General features: G+C 39.9%; 1 protein-coding gene across 12 annotated transcripts in view; it reads left to right on the top strand.

The window, feature by feature from the left end:
• Positions 1–27,565, top strand: part of WNK2 (WNK lysine deficient protein kinase 2) — a 132,241-nt gene that overhangs the window by 56,815 nt on the left and 47,861 nt on the right. For 10 of the 12 annotated variants that reach the window (XM_045833832.1, XM_045833830.1, XM_045833837.1 and 7 more), the window contains 6 exons: positions 390–439; positions 1,261–1,441; positions 1,517–1,633; positions 1,977–2,147; positions 2,411–2,456; positions 2,959–3,078. In XM_045833832.1, coding sequence (XP_045689788.1) covers positions 390–439; positions 1,261–1,441; positions 1,517–1,633; positions 1,977–2,147; positions 2,411–2,456; positions 2,959–3,078 — 685 coding nt within the window. The remainder of the gene's footprint in view (positions 1–389; positions 440–1,260; positions 1,442–1,516; positions 1,634–1,976; positions 2,148–2,410; positions 2,457–2,958; positions 3,079–27,565) is intronic. The other 2 variants (XM_045833835.1, XM_045833828.1) reach the window with 1 other exon arrangement.

Raw genomic sequence — 27,565 nt, 5'->3', positions numbered from 1 at the left:
GCCCTTCTTATCTTCCTCCACTGTCCGTAGGTATCACATTTTCTTTAAATGCACATCCAGGTGGAAGGTGTGATCTTTTACACATAGATTTAGGGAACTTTCCCTTGGAGGTGATGGGAAGGCCTGTGACAAGCCTTCCTGGGCCCATGTACTTCTTTGTAGGGATGATCAAAGAGGGTTACCATGTTTGGAAAAAGGGGGGCCCCAGCTTTTCAGAATCTGCTTGGCTTTCACAACATGAAAACCCTCACACCAGCTGCCTTGTGTGGTCTACTTGCTAAAGTCAGAAGAATCAGGCAGTGGGCTTGGCTCGGCTGGACTGAGCTAGCTATGGCTATGCTGTAGGGGAGCGAATGTGACCCATCCTCCTTTCCATGGTTTTATTTCAGGAGCAGTCCTCACAGGACAAGCAGCCTGGTCTCCTGCAGAGCTGTGAGAGGTAATGGCTCAGCTGGAGTGGGAATGGCATTGCTCATGGGCCAGCTCAGCCTGCCCACTGCTGTGTCACAGGGTTCCTGCCTCGCTTTTCCCTCTTGTGTCCCCTCTTCTAATGACATCAGCAATTCCCAGCCTGACCTGATGGAGCCTCAGGGAGTTCCTCTAAGACCTGTTAGCACTTGCTGAAATTGTCTACACAATGCTTCTGGGTGTGTTCTGGGTCTTAGCACTGGTCTATGTGCTGAGGGTGGTCCAGGTCAGAGTCTGGGGACCAGGGCAGAGTCCAACTCACACCCCTGGTCTCCCAGTGCCTCACTGCTGGGCACCTGTAGTCAATCACCCAGTCATGGGGCATGTTGAGTTTGGGAGGGAATTGGTCAGGAAGTGACCCTATGTCCCATCCTCTCAGTATGTCAATACCAAGCTCACTGCTTTGCAAGCTGTCCTCACATCTGCAAAAGCCCCATGCAGTTGTGATGTTCTAGTTGCTGCTGCAGATAGGGAAACTGAGGTATCGGGGAGGATTGTTTGTTAATTTTGATTTTTACCATGAGCAGGTCAGGAGGCTGAAAGGATCTAGGTCCTGGGTCAGAAAACCCATGTGACCCCCACAACCTTGGTGCTGTCCAGGATGGAGAGGAGGTGCTCTGGATTGGGGATTTCTTTCCTAGTCATGGCTGGCTTCAGACCCTCTGGGTTTTCCTGCTGAGCATGCTCAGATGTTAAATCTTTTGGCTGTTTCCTGAAAAGCTAAGCTTCCCAGATGAGGCCAGATTGCAGGTTGTTTTCGTGGACACATTAACATTCTTAGTTTTCCAACAGCTATGGAGGGTCTGATGTCACTTCTGGAAGAGAACTGAGTGACAGCTGTGAAGGCACATTTGGTGGGGGGAAGCTGGAAGGCAAGCCTGCCCGGAAACACCACCGCAGGTCCACACGCATGCGCTCCCGCCAGGAGAGAGCCAGCCGGCCCCGGCTGACCATCCTGAATGTGAGGAGACAGGTGTGGTGGGCTGGCAGGTACAGGGTTGGCTGGGTGCGGTCTCCTAGCAGGTCTCATTTCCCTAGTGTCCTCTAGGTGTGCAACACGGGCGATAAGATGGTGGAGTGCCAGCTGGAGACACACAACCACAAAATGGTGACATTCAAGTTTGACCTGGATGGGGATGCACCTGACGAGATCGCCACCTACATGGTAAGTGGGTGTCCTGCCAGGCTGACTCCACAGCTGCACATCATCTCCTGGGTCGGTAAGGCTGTCTCCTCCATGTCCTTTGGGCACTCAGCTGCCTGCCCTGCTTATTATCAGCCTTCCCTATCCTCCGGCTTCTGCAGGTCGCTGCCTGCTGCTCAAGCCATGACTACTCTTGCTGAGTTGTGCAGCTCTGGGCTCGGGGCCCAGGTCCCTGGCTGTGTCTCCCCACTGGAGTCCCGCTAAAGTGGAGTTTAGTGCAGAGCAGAAATCAAGCAAATCAATCAGTGAAGATCCGACAGACCAGTGGCGTGTCCCTACCAGCAGGGTTGTGTGTATATTGCAGGTGGAGCACGACTTCATCCTGCAGGCTGAACGGGAGACGTTCATCGAGCAGATGAAGGATGTCATGGACAAGGCAGAAGACATGCTTAGTGAAGACACAGATGTGGACCATGGCTCTGACCCTGGGGCAAGCCCACCACCTCTCAGCACCAGCAGCCTGGGTGCTGGAGAGGTGAGTCGGGATGCTGGGTTTCAGGAGGGCCAGGGCCTGCCTATGCCCCAGCTCCAGGCTCTGAGAACAATGCTGGGACATTGTCTGGTGACTGGAGGAGCCTGGTGGGTGTGCAGCATTGGGTGAAGTGGCCGGGCACAGGGTGCCCGCAGCTCAGTTGGAAATGCCCGAGCTCCAAGGCCCTCGGATGTTCTGAGGCCATGTTGTGCTCCCACTTCTTGGTCCATGCAGTCTGCTGATATCTGACCCTTTACCTCCCTCAGGAGAGTCGCCAATCCCAAGCAAACGCCCTGGTGTATCAGCAGAATGGTACGTCGTCTGCCTCCAGGGCCATACCCCCACCAGGCTTACCTTATAGGAGGCATTTCTGTCATTGTTCTTTCTGTCTCCCAGGAGGCATTTGATAAGAGACCTGTTGAGCATATTGTCAGAAGTTAGGCCATCACACTGAGGGGCTGTTGGAGTGTGTGTATAGTGCCCTTGCCTTCCCCCTGCCTCCAAATGCCTGCCCTGTCTGTCCCAGGTGTTCACTGAGCATGGCATGGACTTGCCATTGCCTGCTAGTCCCCAGCCAGCATTAACCCTTTAGTAATAGTACCTTGGGTGTCCTGGGAACTAGGCCCATGTTGGGGGTACTTGTTATGGTCTCTGGCTGCCAGCAAGGAGCCCATGAGTGTGCTGCATACCCCCTCACTGGTATGAGATAAGTTCCCCAAAGTGTCATTTATCAAGTCTGGTGCCAGTGGTGAGGGTCATGCTGGGAGAAATGTGCTTACTCTTACCAGCTGTTTTTGTCCTGCCCTTTATTTAGTCCTACACACTGGGAAGAGGTGGTTTATCATCTGTCCAGTGGCTGAACACCCAGCTGCAGAGGCTCCCGAATCTTCGCCCCCACTTCCTCTGAGCTCCCTGCAGCCAGAAGCCAGCCCAGGTAGGAGCAACCAGAACCCCTAGTCTTCCTGTCTGGTAACTCAGCACTCCTCCCCTGTGTATCTCTCTGTGTCACCTGGCTTTACTCATGCGTGCACAGCTCACCAGCCAGTGCTGTGTGCCCAGTTAAGTGCAAGGGACTGGTCTTGCACTGTCATCCCAAAGCCCAGAGCAGCCTGCAGTGCTGTATTCCTCTCCAGGCTTTCTGCCAAATGAGCCAAGTCAAGGCAGCACCAGCTTGGGGCTGCTGGTCACCTTTGCTGTGGAGGTGACGCATGGGGTCTGCACACATGTGTGCTGAAAGGACTCTACCCTTACTTTTTCTTACCAGTGTCGTTTTGCAACTCTTAACTCCCTGCCCCTTCCCTCCTCATGGCTCACCTACAGGGGTGCCCTACATGTTCTTGTTTTGGGGAGAGATGGGAAAGTCCCTTATAGTGCTAAGACTCTGATTTGAAATTGTCACCAAGGAAAATGACAGGGATATTGATCTTCACTTGTGTGGACAGATGCCAGCAAGCTTGCCCTTGGGGCTGTTGGTTAAGTCTTGATTTTTGTGGTCCTTTAGGGTGTGAAAATAATCACTTAAAGAGATTTAAGCTTTAATTCCCTATAAGCTAGCAGGAAAAAGTTGCTGATTATATACTTGACCTAACTTTATGGTACAGTAGTCCTCCTTATCTGTGTTTTCACTTTCTGTGTTTTGAGTTACCTGCAGTTAACTATGGTCCAGAAATATTAGATGGAAAATTTCAAGAAATAAACAATCTATGAGTTATTTGTTTTGAATTTTTATTGAATTTATTGGGGTGACATTGGTTAATAACATTATATAGGTTTCAAGTGTACAATCATCTGTATATCATACTGTATTTTCACCAAACCAGGTCAAGTTTCCTTCCATTTATCCCCCTTTACCTTATTCTGCATCCCCTTACCCCTTTCCTTCTGGTGATTACCATACTGTTGTTGGTGTCTGATGTATATTTGTTTGTTTGTTTGTTTGTTTAAAATGCAATTATATTGTATTATTTCCATTCCCATTTATCCCTTCTACCTTTTTCCACCTCTGCCTACCCTTTTACACCACAGTCTCCTCACTGCTGTCCATGTTCATGAGTCCTTTTTCTTTTTTGCTCGATTCCTCCACCCTCTAAGCCACCCCATGCCTAGAACTGTAAGCTTGCTCTATCTGTGAGTCTGTCTCTATTTTGCTTGTTAGTTCAGTTTGTTCATTAGATTCCACATATGAGTAAAATCATGTGGTACCTGTCTTTCTCTGACTGGTTTATTTCACTTTACATGATATTCTCCAGGTCAATCCATGCTGTCACAAAGCATAACATTTTCTTCATTTTTATGGCTGAGTAGTATTTTATTGTGTAAATGTACCATAGTTGTTTTATCTACTCATCTACTGAGGACACTTGGACTATTGTAAATAATGCTGCAACGAACATAAGTGTGCGTGTATTTTTTCCAATTAGGGTTTCAGGTTTCTTTGGATAAATTCCCAAAAGTAGAATTGCTGGGACATGAGGCAGTTACATTTTTTATTTTTTTGTGATCTCTCCAGACTGCTTTCTACAGTGGCTGCACCAGTGTGCATCCCCACCAGCAATGCAAAAGGGTCCCTTTTCTCCACATCCTCAGCAGCACTTGTTGTTTGTTGTTTATTGATGATGGCCATTCTGACAGGTGTGAAGTGATTCTCACTGTGGTTTTAATTTGCATTTCTCTGATGCTTAGTGAAGTTGAGCATCTTTTCATAGCTCGTTGGTCATGTATATCCTCTTTGGAGAAGTGGCTATTCAGGTCCTTGGTCCATTTTTAAATTTTTTTTTCTATTGAGTTTTATAAGTTCTTGATACATTTTGGATATTAACCCCTAATCAGATGTATGAATCTCCCATTCTGTGGGCTGTCCTTTTATTTTGTTGATGGTACCTTTGCTGTTCAAAAACTTTTTAGTTTGATGTAGTCCCATGTTTGTTTATTTTTTTTTTTGGTTCCCTTGCCTGGGGAGATACATCTTGAGGAGAAAAAATATTGCCATGAGCAGTGTCTGAGATTTTACTGCCTATGTTTTGTCCTAGGATTTTCATGATTTCAGGTTTAAGTTTAAGTCTTTAATCCATTTTGAATTTATCCTTTTGTGTGGCATAAGAAGGTGCTCTAGTTTCATTTTTCTGCATGAATCTGTCCAGTTTTCCCAACACCATTTATTGCATACACCATCTTTAGCTTATTGTATATGCTTATATCCTCTGTCAAATATTAGTTGACTATAAAGGTGTGGGTTGATTTCTGGGATCTCTGTTCCATTCTGTCGTTCTGTGTGTCTTGTTCTCATGCCAGTACCATGCTGTTCTGATTACAGTATAGTGTCATAGTAGGCAGCTAGATTCCTCCAACTTTGTTTTTCTGTCTCAAAATCGCTTTTGCTAGCTGGGGCCTTTTTTGGTTCCACATAAATTTCTGAAATATTTGTTCCAGTCCTTTAAAGTACATCATTGGTATCTTAATAGGAATTGCACTGAATCTATAGATTGCTTTGGGTAGTATGGACATTTTAATGATCTAAATTCTTCCTATCCGTGAACATAATATGTGCTCCCAAATATTTATATCTTCTTCAATTTCTTTCTTCAGTTTGTTGTAATTTTCCAAGTACATGTCTTTTACATCCTTGGTTAGATTTATTCCTAGGTATTTTACTCTTTTTGGAGCAATTGTGATTGGGATTGTTTTCTTAATTTCCCATTCAGATAGTTCATTATTGGCATATAAAATGCAACTGATTTCTGGATATTAAATTTGTTTCCTGCTACTTTACTGAATTCAGGTATCAGTTCTAGTATCTATTTAGGGTTGTCTATGTATAGTATCATGTCATCTGCAAATAATGGAAGTTTTACTTCTTCCTTTCCAATTTGGATGCTTTTTATTTCTTGCTGTGAGAACACTGTGACTAGAACTTCCAGCAGTATTTTGAATAAAAATGGTAAAAGTGGACATCCCTCTCTTGTTCCTCATCTTAAGGGGAACACTGGTAGTTTTTGCCCATTGAGTATGATGCTGGTTGTAGGTTTGTCATATGTGGCCTTTATTATGTTGAGGTGTGTTCCCTCTATTCCCACTTTGCTGAGAGTTTTCATCATTAATGGGTGCTGGATGTTATCAGATACTCTTTCAGCATCTGTTGATAGGATCATATGGTTTTATTCTTCATTTTGTTTATGTAGTATATTACATTTATTGATTTATGAATCTTGTTCCAACCTTGTATCCCCAGAATAAATCCCACTTGACATGGTGTATGATATTTTTAAATGTATTGTTGGATCCAATTTGCTAATATTTTGTTGAGGATTTTAGTATCTATGTTCAACAGGGATATTAGCCTATAATTTTCTTTTTTCGTAGTGTCTTTATCTGGTTTTGGAGTTAGGATAATGCTGGCCTCGTAAAATGAGCTCAAGAGCCTTTCCTCCTCTTGAAATTTTTGGAATCATTTGAAAAGGAGAGGTGTTAGTTCTTACCAGAATGTTTCATAAAAGTCACCTGTGAAGTCATCCCGTCCAGAGCTTTTGTTTGTTGGCAGTTTTGTGATAAGTGCTTCAATTTCACTAGGTGTTATCCCTCTATTCAGACTCTGTGATTCTTCCTGATTTAATTTTGGAAGATTGTATGTGTCTAGAAATTTATCCATTTTATCCAGCTTGTCCAGTTTGTTGGCATGTAGTGGTTCATAATATTTTCTTATAATCCTTTAAATTTCTTTGATGTTAGTTGTTACTTCTCTTTCATTTCTAATGTCATTTATTTTGGTTCTCCCCCCTCCCTTTTTTTTTATGAGTCTGGTTAAAGTTTTGTCAGTCTTGTTTATCTTTTCAAAGAACCAGCCTTTGATTTCATTGATATTTTGTACTGTTTTTTGAGACTCTATTTTGTTTATTTCTGCTTTGATCTTTATTATTTCCTTTTTTACTCACTTTGGGCTTTGTTTGTTTTTTAGTTACTTTAAATGTACAGTTAGATTGTTTAATTGGAGATTTTCTTCTTTCTTGAGGTAGGCCTGTAATGCTATGAATTTCCCTCTTAAGACTGCTTTCTCTTTGTCCCATAGGTTTTGGATTGTGTTCTCAGTTTCATTTGTTGCAAGGTATTTTTGATTTCTTCCTTGATGTTGTTATTAATTTTTTCATTGTTTAGTAACATGTTATTTTACCTTCATAACTTCTTTTAGTTTTCTTGTGATCGATTTCTAATTTCATATCATTACAGTTTGATAAGATGCTTGATATGATTTCAATCTTAAATTTATTGAGAACTTGCTTTACGTCCCAACATGAGGTCTATCCTAATTTGAAAAAAATATATATTCTGCTGCTTTGGGATGAAATGCTCTGACGATACCAATTAAATTCATGTGATCTAGTGTGTTACTTAAGGCCACTTGTGGCCTTAAGACAGAATAGACTTTCTGTCTGGAAAATCTATTCATTTATCGATGGGGTGTTAAAATCCCCTAGTATGACTGTGTTACTGTCAATCTTTCTCTTTATGTCCATCATGATTTGCTTTATATTATATATTTAGGTGCTCCTAAATTCTATATATAGAATGCATAAATGTTTGCAAGAGTTACATGCTATTGCTCAATTGATTCTTTTACCATTATGTACAGTCTTTCTTTGTCACTTAACTGTAGCCTTTGTTTTTAAGTCTATTTTGTCTGATTAAGTATTCCTACCCAGTTTTTTTTCATTTTCATGAACTATCTTTTTCTACCTGGTTACTTTTAGTCTATGTGTATCTTTTGTTCCGAGGTAAGTATTTTGTAGATAGCCTATATATGGGCCTTATTTTCTTATCCATTCAGTTACCTCTTGTCACCAAGGGCAGCTTTCATCAGCAATAAGTCTGGGGGTAGGTCAGCAAAAGTCCCAAGACACCCTGAGTTCTGCCTTTGCCTGCCTCTACCTGCTGGCTGCTTGTTGGGCTCAGTCCCTGAAAGAGCCTCTGGTGGTACTCAAATTGTAAGAAGAAAGTTCTCAGTGAGTCATTAGGTAGTGGTGAGTGGTGCTCCCCAGATTGATACTAGTTCAATCTCAATGCCAGTGCTGCGTCTGAGGCCACTCAGCAAAAATTCCAGTATATATCAAGTCTAGCTACCATCCACCAGGTGCCTGCAGACCTCTGTGGTGGGATGAGGTCTCAGGAAATTGTCAGGGTGAGACCAGCAAGAGTTTTTCAGGCCCAAACAGACCAAAATTTGGCCCTGTGAAGGAAGAGATCTGTACCATTCAGGTGTGGGATGGGAAAATGACCCTTGTCTCAGAGCCACACAACTGTCTGTCCCAGATTTTCCCAGGAGCCTGAGCTCACCAGGGCCAGGCTGCTGAGAGTTTGAAGGCTCCTGGTAGTGGATCTCCTATAAAGGGGAGTGCCGGTCAGACTTTTGGGGGAAAGGGAGGAATGGTCCCAGCCCAAGAGCCACACTGATTCTGTCCTGACCTCTACACCCCTGCCCAGGCAGCTGACTCCTCAGCAGGGTTTGAGCCCCATAGGGTGGTATGGCAGGGATCCCTGAAGATGGGGCTATTCTGTTTCCCCAGACTGATGCCATAAGCAGGGTAGTCTTCCACCCAGGAAAGATGGCATCTATGATGTGGGAGGGAGACTCAGCACAGGGATCCTGGCCTTTTTCCCTTCAGCTCCCCTTGAAACCACAAACCCCAGTCTTTCCTTACATGTCTCTAGTCCACTTGCCCTCCTTCTACCAGAGTTCAGGATGATTTGCTGCAAATGAGATTTTGTGAGTTAGCCCTTTAAGAAGACTCCTGTCTCTTTAGCAGAGTCCTGTCTCTCCCTGGCAGAATTCATGCTGATTTTCACAGCCAGATATTATGTGGGTGCCTCTGCCTGGCTCTGCTGCTCTGGGCTGGAGAGCTTGGCGGGGGTGGGTCTTGCTCCTCAAGGAGGAACTTTGAAGCTGAGATATCCCTCCAGATTCTCAATCACCACACGTGCATGCAGGGCCAGCTCTTTTTGGTGTTTCTGCTCATCCTACCAGTCTGGACATGTCTTCTGTAAATCCTTGGATGTAAAACTCCTCTGCTCAGTTATTCTTCTGTTGGTTATTCAAGTTGATCTTTCTATATTTTAGTTGTAATTCCAGTTTGGTTCTGGGAGGAGGTGAATGTAGCACTCAACTACTCCACTGCCATCTTGAATCTCCCCTAAATTCCTTAAGTTTTAGGTTGTATAATGTTCTCAGTAGCACAATGAAAGCTTACACTGTCCTCCATTTTGCCCTGGACACGAATCATCCCTTTGTCCAGTGTCTCCATGCTTTATGTCCTCCCGCTGCTTAGTCCTTAGCCGTGTAGGTTATCAGGTTGATTGTTGAGGTGTTAAAGTGTTTGTGTTCAAGTAGCCCTTTTTTTACTTAATAATGTCCTCAAAGTGCAAGTGTAGTGATGCTGGTGATTCAGATGTGCCAAAGAGAAGCTGTAAGTTGCTTTCTTTAAGTGAAAAGGTGAAAGTTCTTGAGTTAATACAGAAGGAATAAAAATCATATGATTAGGTTGCCAAGATCTATGGTAAGAACAAATCTTCTACATGTGAAGTTGTGAAAAAGGAAAAAATTCTGCAGAGAGTACATTCACATATGTTTTATTACAATATATAGTTGTAATTGTTCTGTTTTATTGTGCTATTTTAATCTCTTGCTGCACCCAAGTTATAAGTGAAACCTTATCATAGGTAAGATTATGTATAGGATATTATGTATAGGACAGTATATCTGGGGTTGGTTCTGTCTGCAGTTTCAGGCATCTTCTGGGGGTCTGGCAGGGTATCCCATGTGGAGGAACTACTGTACATTCATGAAAAATAACTGTTAACCATTTTAAATTTTGTATCATATATTTGCAGTGACTTCCATTATATTTATTTGGAGATTTATTCAAATAGTAAAACTGTCAGCCTAATAACCCTTATTGGAGCCACAGATAGACCTGGTAAAGGACTTGGCCCAACCTGGACTGAGGGATCAAAGGAGAAGGAGCATTGTCTATAGTGATTCTTTATTTTATTTCATTTTATATTATTTCATTTCATGCCATGTCAATTTATTTAATTTTAATATTATTTTTTAACTTTTAAAAATTATTTTGTTCATACTTTTACAGTTGTTCCAATTTTCCCCCTACCCCCCTCCACTGAGTCCTCCCCACTCCCCCAGGCAATCCCCACACTGCTGTCCATGTCCATGGATCACACACATATGTTCTTTGACTAATCCTTTCCCCTTCTTTCATCAGTCCCCACCTCCCCTTTTAGAGCTGTCTGTTCCATGTTTCTATGCTTCTGATTCTAATCTGCTCATAGGTTTATTTTGTTTATTAGATTCCACTTATGAGTGAGATCATATGGTATTTGTCTTTCACTGACTGACTTTTTTCACTTAGCATAATAGTTTCCAGTTAGTCACCAAAGGTAGGAATTCCTTCTTTTTTACTGTTACCATTGTGTACATGTACCACAGATTTTTCTCCCATGTGTAGGGGGAAGTGGAATCTGCTCCCTCCTACCACACTGCCATCTTCCCTCGTTGTACCACAGCTTTTTTATCCACTCACCTACTGATAGGCACTTAGGCTGTTTCCAAACCTTGGATATTGTAAATAATGCTCTATGAACATAGGAGTGCACATATTCTTTTGCATTAGTGTTTCGGGATTATTAGGATATATTTCCAGCAGTGAAATAGCTGGGTCAGAAAGAGTCCCATTTTTAATTTTTTGAGGAAACTCCATACTCTTTCCACAGTGGCTGCACCAACCTGCATTCCCGCCAACAGTGCACCAGGGTTCCCTTTTCTCCACATGCTCACCAGAACTTGTTGCTTGTTGATTTAGTAATGATAGCCATTTTGTCAGGTATGAGGTGATATCTCATTGTGGTTTTACTTTGCATTTCTCTGATGATTAGTGATGTTGAGCATTTTTTCATATGTCTATGGGCCATCTGTATGTCCTCCTTGGAGAAGTGTCTGTTCAGATCCTTTGCCTATTTTTCAATTGGATTGTCTTCCTGGTGTTGAATAATATAAGCTCTTTATATTTTTGGAGATTAAACCCCTGTCTGATGTATAATTGGAGATATATTTTCCCATACAGTGGATTTCCTTTTCATATTTATGATCATTCTTTAGCAGTGCAGAAACTTTTTAATTTGATGCAATTCCATTTGTTTATTTTTTTCCTTTGTTTCCCTTGTCCTAAGAGATATATCATTAAAAAAATTGTTATGCAAGATATCTGAAATTTTACTGCCAATGTTTTCCTCCATGATTTTTATGGTTTTGTGACTACATTTAAGTCTTTTGTCCATGTTGAGTTTATCCTGGTGTATGATTTAAGTTGGTGGTCCAGTTTCATTTTTTGTCATATACCAGTCCAGTTTTCCCTACATCATTTATTGAAGAGACTGTCTTTACTCCATTGTATGCTCTTGCTTTCTTTGTCAAATATTAGTTGACCATGAAAATACTGGTTTATTTCTGGGCTCTCTGTTCTATTCTATTGATCTAAGAGTCTGTTCTTGTGTCAGTACCAAACTATCTTTATTACAGTGGCCTTGCAGTATCGTTTCATATCAGATATTGTGATCCCTTCTACTTGGTCCTTCTTTCTCAGGATTGCTGATGCTATTCAGGGTCTTTATTGGTTCCATATAAATTTTTGGAGTATTTGTTCTATTTCTGTGAAATATGCCACCAGTATCTTAACAGAATGTGTAGATTGTTTCGGGTAGTATGGACATTTTAATGATGTTAATTTTTCCAGTCCATGAACATGGTATATATGCTATTTGTATTTTTCTCAGTTTCTTTCTTTAGTATCCTGTAATTTTCCAAGTACAGGTCTTGTACCTCAATGGTTAAATTTATTCCTATGTACCTAATTTCTTTTGTTATAGTGAATGGGATTTTTTTCTTAGTTTCTCTTTCTGATCGTTCATTGTTGGTGTATAAAAATGCCATTGATGCCTGAGTATTTTGTATCCCACGTGAAAGCAGACAACCTTGTCCTGTTTCTGATCTTAAGGGAAACACTTTTAGTATTTCCCCATTGAATTTAATGTTGGCTGTACATTTTTTCATATATGGCCTTTATTATGCTGAGGTATGATTCCTCTATTCCCGCTTTGCTGAGAGTTTTTATCCTAAATGGGTGTTTGATTTTAACACAGGCTTTTTCTGCATCTATTGATATGGTCATGTGATTTTTATCTTATATTTTATTTATGTGGCGTATCACATTTATTGATTTGTAAATACCTTGCATCCCTAGGATAAACACCACTTGATTATGGAGTATGACCTTTTTAATATACTGCTGGATCCAGTTTGCTAATATTTTGTTGAGGTTTAAGTATCGTGTTCATCAGGGATATTAGCCTATAATTTTCTTTCTTTGTTTTGTTTTACCTGGTCTTGGAATTAGGATACTATTAGCTTTGTAAAACGAGCTTGGACAACTTTCCTCCTCTTGAATTTTTTGGAATAGTTTGAGAAGGATAAGTGTTAGTTCTTCTTTGAATGATTGGTAAAATTTGCCTGTGAAGCCATCTGGTACAGGAGTTTTGTTTGCTTTGAGTTTTTTGGTTATTGCTTCAATTTCATTAGCTGTTATCAGTCTATTCAGGTTTTTTGCTTCTTCCTGATTCAGTTTTGGAAGATTGTATGTTTCTAAAAATTTATCCATTTCACCCAGGTTGTCCATTTCCTTGGCATATAGTTGTTCATAGTATTTTCTTATAGTCCTTGTTATTTCTGTGATATCAGTTGTTAATTCTCCACTTCCATTTCTGATTTCATTTATTTTGGCCCTCTCTGTTTTTTTCTTGATGAGTCTGGTTAAAGGTTTGTCAGTTTTGTTTATCAAAGAACCAGCTCCTGGATTCATTGATCTTTTGACTTGTGTTTTTAGTCTCTGTGTCATTTTTTTCTGCTCTTCTCTTGATTATTTCCTTCTTTCTACTCACTCTGGGAATTGTTTGTTGTTCTTTTTCTAGTTCTTTTAGGTGTGTGGTTAGATTGTATATTTGATATTTTTCTGTCTTCTTGAGGTAGAACTGTGATGCTGTGAACTTCCTTCCCTCTCAGGACTGCTTTTGTTGTGTCTCATAGGTTTGGGGTTGTTATGTATTCATTTTCATTAGTTTCTAGTTACTTTTTGATTTCTTCCTTTATTTCACCTATTTCCCATTCACTGTTTAATAACGTGCTCTTTAGCATCCAGGTGTTCGAATGGTTTTGAGGGGTTTTTTTGTGTGTGGTTGATATCTAGTTTCATGCCATTGTAATCTGAGTAAGTGCTTATTAGGATATTGATTTTCTTGAATTTGTTAAAACTTAGTTTGTGTCCTAACATGTGGCCTTTGAGAATAGTCTATGTTGCACTTGAGAAGAATGTGTATTCTGCTTCCTTTTGATGAAATGTTCTGTACATATCCTTAAATCCCTTTGATCCACTGTGTTGTTTAAAGTTGCTGTTTTTGTTGTTGTTTTTTGCTTGAAGATCTATCCCTTTGTGATAGTGTAGTGTAAAAACCTCTACTGTGACTGTATAGCTCTTGATATCCTTCTTAAAGTCCACCAGGATTTTCTTTATATTATTTAGGTGCTACTATATTGGGTGCATATATGTTTGCCAGGGTTATATATCCTCTTGTTGGATTGATCTTTTTAGTATTATGTGGAGACCTTCTTTGTCTCTTGTTATGGCCTTTCTTTTGAAGTCTATTTTGTCTGTTATAAATACTGCTACCCCAGCTTTTCTTTTGTCTCCATTTGCATGGAATGTTTTTTCCATTCCTTTACTTTCAGCCTGTGTTAATCTTCTATTCTGGGATGGTTCTCTTATAGACAGCATAATGTATATGGGTCATGTTTTCTTATCCATTCAGTATTTAACCCATGAATTATTTAATTCGTTTACATATAAGGTCATTATTGATACTTATTCACTGTCATTTTTCCCCTTCCATATCCATGTTCTTCTATCTTTCTTCTCCTTCTTAAAGCATTCCTTTTAACATCTGTTGTAATGTTGGTTGGTTATAATTGATTCCTTTAGCCTTTTTTTGTGTGTGTATGTCTGGGAAGCTCTTGATTCGCCTTCGATTTTAAATTTAAATGGGTAGAGTAGTCTTTGTTGCAGGGCCTTGCTTTTCATTACTTTGAATCTTCATGCCAATCCCTCTGGCCTATAATGTTTCTGTTAAGAAATCAACTGACATTTTAATGGTACCTCCTTTGTATGTAATTAACTGTTTCTTGGTGCTTTTAAGATTCTCTCTTTTTCTTGGAAGTTTGCTATTTTAATTATTATGTGTCTTGGTGTGAGTTTCTTAGGGTTCATCTTGATTGTGACTCTCTTTGCTTCCTGGATTTGTGTGACTTTTTCCTGCTCACCAGGTTCCAGACATTTTCTGTCATTATTTCCTCAAACAGGTTTTCTGTCCCCTTGCTCACTTTCTCCTGGTATGCCTATGGTGCAGATATTGTTACATTTCATGTTGTTCCTAAGTTCCCTTAAACTATCCTTGTTCTGTTTAAACTTTTATCTTTTTGTTGCTCTGAATGGGTATTTTTTCTTCTACCTTGTCTTTCAAATCACTAATTTGATCCTCTGCTTCATCTAGCCTGCTTTTAATTCTTTCTAGTTATTTCAGGTATTGCATTCATTTCTACCTAGTTCTTTTTTAGTTTCTATATCCTTTTTCTCACTGATGCAGTTCCCACTAAGTTTTTTGTAGTTCTCACAAAGTTCCTTGAGCATCATTATAACCATAACTTTGGACTCTGTGTCTGCTAAATTGCTTGCCTCAATTTCATTTAGCTCTTCTGGGGATTCCTCCTTTTCTTTTGTTTAGCGGTTGCTTCTTTTTCTCCCCAGTTTATCCGACTTTGTTTGTTTCTATGTATTAGATAGATCTGCTTTGACTCCCTGTCTTGTGGGGTGCCCTTATGTGGCAGGAGTTGTGGCAATACAGTGGTGTGGTCTTTTGGATCTCCTGAACTGGATGCTCTAGGAATGTCCATTTTGTGGGTTATGTGAACCCTTCTGTTGTATTTGCATCTTGATTGTTATTGGCCTGTTTGTTGTGGTATTTCCCCACTGGCTGACAAAATGAGATGTTGAACCCCAACCACGTCTTGTACATTGTTGTACAGGTGCTAACAGAACAAAAGAAGAAAACTAAACAAGATAAAAACAAGCAAAAAAAAAAAAAAACCCTAACAACAGCAAAATTAACACCAAAAGAGTAAAGAATAAGAAAAAAGGAACAGGAAATGGAACAGTGAAAGAAAAAAAGAATATAAAAAGACCAAAAGAAAGAAAATGATTATGAGAGGAGAGATGAAAGAGAAACAATAAGAGAAAGGAATAGAAAGAGGAAAACAGCATAAAGAACAAAGAAAGAGGAAGAATTTAAAAATATGGGAAGAAGGAAAACTATAGAGAAAGAAAAGGAAAGAGTGAAATACGAGACATGAAATAAAAAATAGAGAAAAAAGAAAAACAATTACAAGGCTATGAAAAAGAAAAATAACAAAAAAGAATGAAGTGGTTTTGTCTCAGCAGAGTTTAGTGCATGCCTGCTGGGTTCTTCCTTTGGATAAGCTCTAATGTTTTCTGAGGCTTATGTAAGCCAATGTCAGTTCCTGTCTGTGTCTAGCCCTTAGCAGCCTGTTTGAGGCAACAAGCCATCTGTTGTTTGTGGCTTCCCCAGGGGTGGGCCAAGTTGTGCTGAAAGGCAGGCTTTTATCAGCAAAGGGCCTATGAGTGGGTAAGCAAACATCCCAAGGCACCACTGGAGTCACCTCTGCCTGCCTCTGCTTGCTGGCTTGATGTCAGTCCTAGTCACTGACCTGTTTCACAGAGGGCTTCTGGCAGAATCAGGGTATCTCTTCACCCTCTGGATCTCCCATGGGGGTGAGGTGCTGTTTAGAGTTCAGGGAAGATGATGGGTGTTTCCTCTGCCCCTGAGCCACATGTCTGAGTCTGTCCCAGATTATTTGTCTGAACTCGGCAGGGCAGGGCCTCCAGAGTCCAGAGTTTGGGCCTGCTGGAAACCAGGAGGGTGTTTCTCTGGCTCTCCTGTAAGGGAAAAGTACCAGTCTGGTTCCCTCGAAAGTGTATGGAATGGCTGCACCCTAAAGCCAGTCTCTGATACCCCCTGAGTCTGTCTGTGTTGCTGTCTCCTCAGTAGGGCTTCTGATGCAGGCCGGGGAAGAAAAGAAAGGAAAAAAAAGATGCAGGTTGAGGTGAGATGGATGCCAGAGGATGGTGCAGGCAGCATTTCAGAGAGTGGGATGAGTGATATCCCACAGGGTGGGTAATTGTTTTTCCCCTGGGAAGAACTTACTCTTCTCAATAAAAATGGCAGCTGTGGTATTGGGGGATGTTCTGGCACAGGGATCCTAGCAGGTGCTCCCTCATGTCTCTCCCCGGTGCCTCCCACTCCAGACTCTTCTTAGGCAACTCCAACCCATACTGCCCTCCCTTTGCTGGAGCCCAAGGTGAGTGGTTGTTGATGAAAACCTGTGCTTTGGCCCCTTGAGTAGAATAGTGGCTTTCTTTCCAGTGGACTCTGTTACTCCCCATTAGGTAGAAACGCTGTGGCCTTCCACCACTGGATGCTATGGCACTGGCTCTGGCACTGCTCCATGCTTAGGAGCCCAGTCTGGGATCCAGGCTTCATTCCTCACAGGGGGAAGCTCCCATGGTCGTGCGGTAACCTTGGCCTGCCACCTGTTGGAGCACAGCTAGTTCTTTTTGCTTCCTTGCCCTTCCCCCTGGTCTCAAAGTTAAAAGTCTATTCTTCAGGTGTCGTTGGTTGGTTATTTTAGGTGTCTTTTTCCCTCTTTAGAGAAAGTGTGAGCCAAAAATCCTTCCATTCCACCTCCATCTTGCAACCCCCTTAAATAACTTTTAATATCTACAGTGGCTGTTTTAAAATAAGAATGTGTTCATGTTTTTAATATAGCCAATTAACTGGGGGAGAAAAATCCTTACAAAATAAAGCTAATTTTCATTATGGTTTAGTGGTTAGAAGGACATGCCTGCAGTGAAACTCTAGTTCTTCATCTGTGCACCAACCTCAAGAAACCTTTCAGAGCCAGTTTCTTTATCTATAAAAAAGAAAAGGAGGTGACCACTTCCAGGGATGGCACATCTGTTATTTTGGTTTAATTGTTCCATGAGGATGACAAAAAAAAGTTGGATGCATTATAAAAATCATTTGCTTGAAGACATTGGGAAATCTGAAGAATGTGGAGAGTTATCAGGTAGGGATCCAGAAGAGGAGGGAGACCCAGGATATGAGCCCAGTATTGGGCTGTTTTTCTGGGGGCATTTTCCATTTCTGCAGGATGGCTTGGAGGCTGAGCATTGATGTTTCAACAGGTCACTAGACTATGAAAAAGGGGGTTCAGAATTCCCAGCCAGGAGGCTGATCTTGCTGGGGTACTGGATTGGAGAAGGAAAGACCACTGGAACCAGGCCAGAGACAGAGAGGATCTATTTCAGAGCATGGTACCCCCATGAAGGCAATCTCAGAGTGCTGTGTGCTCAGGCAGTGGTACAGAGGTTCTTTTTACATAAAGGTGACACTAATCTGGACCCCACATTACTTGTACAATCAATTTTGTGAACAAATACTTGGCACATAATAAAAAATAACTGGGCAGGTTCTGGCAGGTTCTGGGTAAGATGATGTATGCACATCCTGTCACCCCTTTTCTCCCCAGAACCTAACTATGCACCTGGGTCAATCAATGCAGGGCATAGGACTGAGTACTTAGGAAATAAGTAGCAGCAGGAGAATGGGGAAGCACACCAGAATTCTAAGTATCATTGAGCTAGTGGTGAGCTTAGTGTTTTTCCTCTGGTATCTCTTAATCTTAGCTCAGGGTAATGTGATGACTGTGAGTGAGTTCTCAGTGCAGAGAAGCTGCAGGAGACACCATCTGGTTTCATCTTACAGAGCAGGAAAGGGAACTTTTCAAGCTGAGAGAAGGGGGTGGATCCTTCCTGTTTCTCTTTCTCCCTCCTCTTATCTCCCAGCCCACAGAAAGTTCTGAGGGGCATCAACAGGTAATAGGAGGTAAAAATGTGAGCGAGAAGATCTTTTTTCTCTACTATGTGGAGCTGGGGCTCAAAGAGTTCATAATGAAAACCCATTACATTTTTCTCTTTCTGAACTCCTGCCATTTAGCCATGCTTCTTATGAATGTACAAATGCATGGTTTCTCTCCAGAGATCTGTAAGGGAAGTCCCAGGGAAATCACAGAAAGAGATGAGCTTAGAAAAGCATCCTGATAAAGTTGTTTTCACCTGTACATGCATATATCCTATCCTAATTAGCATATATAAAACTTTTGAGAACTGGGTTGGTAGATGGATGGACTCCCACCTACGTTCCAAACTGGTCCTTGGTGGTATATACATGTATCAGATCAGATTAGTATACCAAACACACAGATAATTGGACTGATAGTGTAGCCACAGCTCATAAAAGGCTGGTTGCAACTTGCAGCTTGAACATAACCAGGTCAATTGCCTGCTAAAGCAAAAATAACAACATTCCTCACAGGATTTAAACAGACTTAGAATCTCATAAAATTATGCAAAATTGGTCTAGTAAGTCCAACCAATGCAATCCAAAATTACTTGTCAAATGAGGAACCATAAAAATGTCACGTTGCGTGGAAAATGATAACCAGCACATAATAATGACAAGATAGCATAGATGCTAGAATGATCTGACAATGACTTTGAAGCAACTATTCTAAAAATGCTTGACCAATCAATCACGAAAATTCTTGAAACAAAGGTGAAATAGAAAGCATTAGCAAAGAAATAAAAGATATAAAGAAGAGACAAATGGAAATTTTTAAAGTGGAAACTAAAATACCTAAAACTACCCTTTCAGAACACAGGGAAAAAAAGATACAAAAAATAAGAAAAGAAGAAGAAAACCTGTGGAACAAGAACAAAGATCTAACATTGGTGTCATTAAAGTCCCAGAAGAAGAGTAGAAAAAGTGCAGTGTCAAAAACTTCCTTAGTTTGGTGAAAGACAAAAACCTACAGATTCAAGAAATTGAGTGAATTTTAATGGAATAAAGCTAAAGAAACCCGTATCTGGACACTAATCTTCAGGACAGCTGGAGTTAATCTGTGGAGTGGAGAACTCTGCCCAGATTGAAAAGACAGAGAGAAAGAGACCCCTGAGAAGATTATGGGGGCAGGGAGTGAATTAGCAATATGACTGAGTAGAAGACACCAGCCTTCATTCCCCCATAAAACAACAATTAGACATTTATCCATAAATGTAAGCATCCCTGTAAGGCACAAATGACAAACACAAGGCTTGTGGGCTGAATCTGGCCCTTCACCTTGTTTTATCCGGCCTGGCACCTTGTTTCTGCCTGGCAGCAGTGCCAACCTCTCACTTAACTGTTCAGGAGTAGTTACATTTATCCAGTTCTAAAATTACATTCGGCCCTTTGAAGGTAGTCTCAAGGCTGGTGGGGCTCCTGGTGAAAATGAGTTTGACACTCCTGCTAAGGGATCAGAGAGTCCAGTTAAGAACCTGTGGGAACGCAATAGAGCAGTATCAGAGAATAACTGCACAGAAAGGAGTGCTGGGGAGATAGCCTTAGCTGTGATATCAGGAGACAGGAACAAAGGACAGGTATCTGTATCAGTCACATGACAGGTGCCATCATGGTTTCTACTGGTCTGCTCTTAGAGGACTCATCATCCTCTGCTGCTGAGGCCCTGTACAATCCCAACAGCCATGGGCTCCCCACAGTAGTCACAGCAGAGGACCCCACAGTGTTAGTTGGCACCAGAGCCCAGTGGCCTACTTTGCAGAAGACATAGGCAGCTTTTGCCATCAAGGTAAGCAACAGCCATTGCTACCATCAACCCTCCAGACTGGAGTTGCTATTGCACCTTCCTCCACAAAGGAGCTGTTCTTATGCCACCCTGGGACTAGGGCTGCTAGGTGCTTCCCCCAACCCTGTGCCTACCTCATTCTTCAGAACTCTGGCTGCTTTGGGTGCACCCATGTTCCATACCCTACCCAGCTCTGTGGCAGCTCCACGCTCCTGTACCTCAGGCACTGGAGCCACCGCTGCTGGGGGCTAGCCAGCACCCCATAATATGGAGTCACCACCATTCTGTGAGCACCTGCACTTTTAGACCTCTGCTCTGTCTATGCACCATGCACTATGCTACCACTACCACTGGAGCACCCACAGCTGAACCTGGTGCCTAGAGGTTTCCCCTTAGTCACAGCATCCCTATGGGAAAAAAAAGAGACTGGGAGTTGACAAGCAACCTTCAACACTAAAGATCCCACCATCTCCACAGCCTCTTTAGCCACCTGCAGTTGAGGACACCTGCAGTCTATGCCAGTGCTGATCCCAGCTGATGGAACTGCATAGAGACTACAGTACTGGGCCTCCCTATAGCTGGGAACACCACACCACATGCAGCTATGTCTCTGCATCCACTCACAAGTGAAGGTCTTTTCTAAAAAACAAAAAACAAAAAACACTCTGTAATAACCAGAAGAGATGACTGCTCCATCAAATGCACAGATATCAGTATAGGGCTATAAGAAACACAAAAAAGAAAGGAAACATGAACCCACCAAATAAGCAATAATTTTTCAGTAAGTGATGCCCAAAGAATTGAAGATCTATAGATTGCCAAAGAATTCAAAATAATTGCTCTAAGGAAGCTTGGTGGCTTCAAGAGAACACATGTAGACAATTCAATAAATTAGGGAAAATCGTATATTAACAAAATGAGAAGTTCAAAAGAGAAATATTAGGTTGGCCAAAAAGTTCATTTGTTGTTTTTTTTTTCTGTAAGATGACTGTAGCAGCACTTTGTTATCTTTAACTTTATTCAAAACAATTTTGTTAGATTGTATTGTGACAGCTGTTATATCAGCATGCATTTTTTTAAAAGTTATCAAAATTGGGGAAGTTTTGCATCGCCATTTTAATATTGAAGGTGGAAGAAAGTAAGCAACATTTTTGGCATATTATGATTTATTACTTCAAGAAAGGTAAAACTGTAACTGAAATGCAAAAAAAAAGATGTGTGCAGTGGATGGAGAAGGTGCTGTGAGTGATTGAATGTGTCAAAGTGGTTTGCTAAGTTTTATGCTGGAGATTCTTCCCTAGACGATGCTCCAAGGTCGGGTAGACCAGTTGAAGTTGATAGTGATCAAACCCAGACATTAGTTGAGAACAATCAACATTATACTATGTGGGAGATAGCACACATGTTCAGAATTTCCAAATCAATAAAGTTATTGGTGAAAATGAAAAATGTGTCTTTTATTTTATGAACTTTTTGGCCAACTCAATAGAAATAATAAGGAGTAAACAGAAATTCTGGAGCTGAAGATACAATGAGTGGAAAAAAAATGCAGTATAGAGCATCAGCATCAGACTTGATCAAGCAGAAGAAAGAATCTGTGAGCTTGAAGAGCAGTCACTTGAAATTATTCTGTCATAGGAGAAAGAAGAATGAAAAAAAAAATGTGAAGAAAGCCTAAGTGAATTGTGGAGCACCATTAAGCAAGTAATACTTGTATTATGGGAGTCCCAGAAGGAGAAGACAGAGAGAAAGGATAGAAAGCTTATTTAAGAAATTCCCAAATCTAGGAAGAGATATGTACATGCAAGTATACAAATCTCATTGGTTCCTGTACATATTCAACCTAAAGAAGACTTGATCAAGACACATTGTAATAAAACTATCAAAAATCAAAGACAAAGAGAATTTTGAAAGCAGCAGGAGAAAAAAACCTCACTCATTTTTTAACTAGGGAGTGTTCAAAAGGCTTTTAGAAGATTTTTCATCAGAAATCTTACAGACTAGCAGAAAGTGGAAATAATACAATCAAATTGCTGGAAGAATAAAACTGACATCAAAGGATATTTTAACTGACAACATTGTTCTGCAGAAATGGAGAAGTAACACTTTCCCAGACAAACAAAAGCTGAAGCAGTTCCTTTCCACTATACTTGCTTTACAAGAAATGCTAAAGGGAGTTCTTTAAGCTTGGAAGTGAAAGGACACCAATTAGTAGCATGGAAACACATGAAAGTATAAAATTCACTGGTAAAAGTAAGTATATAGTCATTCAGAATGATATGATAATGGTTGTGTGTAAATCACTTAACTCTAGTGAAAAGATTTAAATATTATTAAAATAATAATATAGAGACATGGAAATAAAGAACAAACTGACAGTCACCATAGGGGATAGGGAAGGAGGATAATGGGGGAAAGAAGCAACACGTATAAAGGACCCATGGACAAAGACACTGGGACCAGGAAAATGGAATGTGGGGGTGAGGGGTGGGAGGAGGGGAGAGTAATGGGGGAAAATGGGGACAACTGTAATTGAACAACAATAAAAATGAAAAAAAATAATAATACAGTACTTTTTAATGGATATGCAATATGAAAAGATATAAATTGTATGTGATTAAAGTTAACAAAATAGACTGTAATAGCCATATTTTTAATATAAGCCTCATGGTAATCACAAAGCAAATACCTATAATAGATTCACAAAATATAAAGAGAAAAAAAATACATACCACTATGGAAAAAATCATCAAGTTGCAAAGGGCAGTCAAGCAAGAGAGAAAGAAAGGAACAAAGGAACTATAATTCAGCCAGAAAATAACAAAATAGTAATAGGAAGTTGTTACTTTTCAGTAATTACATTAAATGTAAATGGATTAAGTTCTCCAGTGAAAAGATACGGAGTGACTAAATGAATTAAAAACATAAGACAAAACTCTATACTCTACAAGAGACTCACTTCAACTTTAATGACACACATATGAAAGTGAAAGTGAAAAAATACATTCCTGGCTGATGTAAACCAAAAGACCAGGGGTAGCTTTACTTATATCATACAAAAAATAGATTTAAAATCAAAATCTGTAAGACGAGACAAAGAGGGCCATTGTGTAAAGATAAAGGAATCAATTCACCAAGAAGATATGACAATTGTAAATATATATGCACCGAACATCAAAGCAGTGACATATATTAAGCAAACGTTAATAGATTTGCAGGCAGAAATAAACAGGAATGCACTAATAGTAGGGGACTTAAATACCTGACTATCAGCAATGGATTGATCATTCAGACAGAAAATAAGTAAGGAAATATTGGACCTGAATAACATTTAGAACAAATGGACCTAAGAAGTGTACATGGAACATTTCCAGGTAGATCATTTATGAGATCACAAAACAAGGCTTAACAACTTGAAGAAGATTGAAGTCATATCAGGTTATCTTTTCCAGACATAATGGAAATCAATAACAGGAGGATAGCTGAAAAATACACAAAGTAGTGGAAATTAAACAACACGCTTAGGAATAGCCAATGGGCCAAAGAAGAAATCAAAAAGGAAATAAAAATATATCTTGAGACAAGCAAAGATGGAAATACAATATACTGAAAATGATGGGATGCAGCACAAGCGGTTTTTAGAGGGAAGTTTATACTACATTAAGAAACAAGAAAGATCTCAAACAGCCTAACTTTATACCTCAAGAAGTGGAAAAAGAAGAACTAAGCCCAACATCAGCAGAAGAAAGAAAAATAGATTGAAGCAAAAATAAATGAAATAGAGACTATAAAAACAGTGGAAAAGATCAATGAAACTAAAGAGCTAGTTTACTGAAAAGTTAAACAAAATTGACAAATCTCTAACTAGACTAGGAAAAAGGACTTATAAATAAAATTAGAATTGAAAGAGGAGACATTACAATTGATAGCACAGTAACACAAAGAATCGTAAGAGATTTCTGTGAACTCTTATGCTGCAACATATTAGGTAACATAAGAAGAAATGTATAAATTCCTAAAAGCATACAACCTATCAAGACTGAATTATGAACAAATAGGGAATCTGAATGGACCTATAACTAGTAAGGAGATTAAATCAGTAATCAGTAATTTCTCAACAACGGAAAGTCCAGGACTAAATTACTTCACTGGTGCATTCTACTAAACATTTAAAGAGAATTCATTCCTTTTCAACTCTTGCAAAAAAGTTGAAGGAGAGGGAACACTGTCAAACTGATTTTACCAGTCCAGCATTACCCTGATAACAAAGCCAGACAAGGACACTACAAGAAAAAAAAATTACTTTGGTTGGGTGTTGTCCTGCAGACCAAAAGGTTGTAAGTTCAATTCCCAGTCAGGGTACATGCCTGGGTTGTGGGTTTGGTCCCCAGTTGGGGCGTGAATGAGAGGCAGCCAATTGATGTTTCTCTCCTTCTTTTCCTTTCTCCCTCACCCTTTCTCTAGAATCAATACAAGAGAAGTTGACAAAAAAAAAAAAAGAAAGAAAACAAATTATAGGCCTGAATCCTTGATGAATATAGATGCAGAAATTTTCAACAAAATACTAACAATATGAGTTCAACAGTATATTAAAATAATCATACACTGTGACAGTGGGATTTATTCTTGAGATGCAAGGATGGTTGAATATAACCAAATCAACAAATGTGGTACACCACATTAACAGAATGGAGGATAAAATCATGGTCACTGAATAGATAGAGTAAAAACACTTAACAAAATTCAACATCTTTTCATGTTAAAAACTTTCAACAAATAAGGTATAAGAGAAATATACCTGAACATAATAAAGGCCATGTATAACAAAACCACAGCTAACATCATACTCAGTGATGAAAAGCTCAAAGCTTTTCCCTCTTAGATTAAGAACGTTTACACAGTGGAGTAGTAATTGTCCATAAGAAAGAAGGAAATTTTACCCTTTGCAATGAATAGCATGGATGGACCTGGAGAGCAATTATGCTAAGTGAAATAAACCAGTTAGAGAAAGACAAGTACCATATGATCTCACTCATATATGGAATCTAAGGAACAAAATGAACTAACAAGCAAAGTAGTAACAGACTGATAGAGAGCAGACTGACAGCTGATGGAGGGCGAGGGCTGGGTAGAAAGATTGAACAAAAAGAAGAAAACTCATTGACATGGACAACAGTGTGGTGATTGCTAGAGATGGGGTCGGTGGAGGGGGAATAAGTGGTGTTGGGTGGAGACTTACTTGGGTTGGTGAACACAGTACAGTGTACAGATGATGTGTTATAGAGTGGTGCACCTGAAACATAATTTTGTTAACCAGTACCACCCCAATAAATTCAATAAAAGGGAAAAAAGTCAGTATAAATCTAAATTTGAAAAAAAAGAACAAGACAAGGATACCCACTCGCACCATTTGTATTCAATATTGTACTGGATGTCCTACTTAGAGCAATTAGGCAAGAAGAAGAAATAAAAGGCATTAAAATCAGAAAGGAAGAATAAAAATGACTGTTTACAGGTGATATAATCATGTATACAGAACCTTAAAGATGCCACTAAAAACTGTCAGAACTAATTGATTAACTCATTGAAGTTTCAGGATGTAAAGTCAACATGTAGAAATTGTTTTCATACACTAACAATCAACTATCAGACAAATAAATGAAAAAAGCAACCCCATTTGCCATAGCATAAAAAAACAGTAACATACTTAGGGATAAATTTCACCAGGGAGATGAGGCATGTACACTGAAAACTGTGAGACATTGGTGAAAAAAACGTAAATAAATAGAAAGATATCCTGTGTTCTTGGATTGGAAGAATTAATATTGTTAAGATGTACATACTAACCAAAGCCATCTACAGATTCAGTGCAATTCCAATGGCATTTTTCACAAAATAGGAAGAATACTCATAAAATTCATATGGAATCACAAAAGACCCCAAATAGCCAAAGCAATCTTGAGAAAGAACAAAGCTGGAATCATCTCATTTCCTAATTTGAAAGTATATTACAAAGCTATAGTAATCAAAACAGCAGGGTACTGGCATAAAAGCAGGCACATAGACTAATAGAACATAATAGGCACATATAATCAGTTAACCTGTGACAAGGGTGGCAGTGCACACAATGGGGAAAAGATACTTTCTTCAATAAATAGTTCTGGAAAAACTGGGTAGCCACATGCAGAAAAATGAAAGTGGATCCCTATCTTACACCATTAAGTAAAAGCAATTCAAAATGGATAAAAGACTTAAACATAAAATTCTCAAAAAAATGGAAAAGCTCTTTGATATTGGTGTGGCAATGATTTTTTTTGCATCTGACACCGAGAGCACAAGCAACAAAAGAAAAATTATAAGTGACTATATCAAACTAAAAAGCTTCTGCACAGTAGAAGAAACCATCAACAGAATGAAAAGGCATCCTAAGGGGTGGGAGAAACCATTCGCAAATTATATATCTGATGAAAAGTTAATATCTAAAGTATGTAAGGACTGCACACAACTCAATTGCAAGAAACAAATAATCCAATTTAAAAATGGGCATATTGGGACTATATTAAACTAAAAAGAAACCACAGCAAAAGAAACAAAGAACAAAACAGAGGCAGCTGACAAAATAGGAGATGATATTTGCAAGCAACAGCTCTGAAAAAAGTTTAATTTCCAAAATATTTAAAGAACTCATAAAACTTAACATCAACCAATCCAACTGAATAATGGGCAGAGGACCTGAACAGACATTTCTGCCAAGAACACATACAAACAGATACATGAGAAGATGTTCAATCTAAAAAAAAAAAAAAAAAGATGTTCAATCTCACTAGCTATTAGAGACATGTAAATCAAAACTATGAGATAACACCTCATACCTATTAAAATGGCTGTTATCAACAAGAGGAGTGGTAACAAGTGTTGCAGAGGTTATGGAGGAAGGGAACCCTCATTCACTGCTGATGGGAATGTAGACTGGTACAGCCACTATGGAAAGCAGTCTGGAATTTCTTTAAAAAATTAAGACTAGAGTTACCATATGACCCAGCAATCCCTCTCCTGGGTATCTACCAAAAAAACTCAAAAACATGTATTTGCAAAGACGTATGCACCCCTATGTTCATTGCAGCATTATTCATGGTGGCCAAGACATGGAGACAACCAAAGCGTCCTTTGATAGATGATTGAATAAAGAAGATGTGGTACATACACATAGCCATAAGAAGAGATGAAATACTGCCATTTGTGACAACATGAATGGACCTTGAGAATATTATGCTACGTGAAATAAGTCAGTCGGAAAAAGCTAAAAGCCATATGATTTCACTCACATATGGGATATAAAACTGAAGCTCATGGACACAGACAGCAATGTGGTGGTCACCAGAGGGAAGGGGTTGAGGGATGGAGGGTGTGGCTAACATGATGATAAAAGATGGTTTGGTTTTGACTTCAGGTGATGGGCACACTAGGATCATAGAAATGTGCACTTGCATCCTGTAGGATC

Source organism: Phyllostomus hastatus, unplaced genomic scaffold (assembly GCF_019186645.2).
Source record: "Phyllostomus hastatus isolate PE091 unplaced genomic scaffold, TTU_PhHast_1.1 phas_contig_195, whole genome shotgun sequence".
Taxonomy (NCBI): Eukaryota; Metazoa; Chordata; class Mammalia; order Chiroptera; family Phyllostomidae; genus Phyllostomus; species Phyllostomus hastatus.
This window is presented reverse-complemented; position numbering and strand designations above follow the sequence as displayed.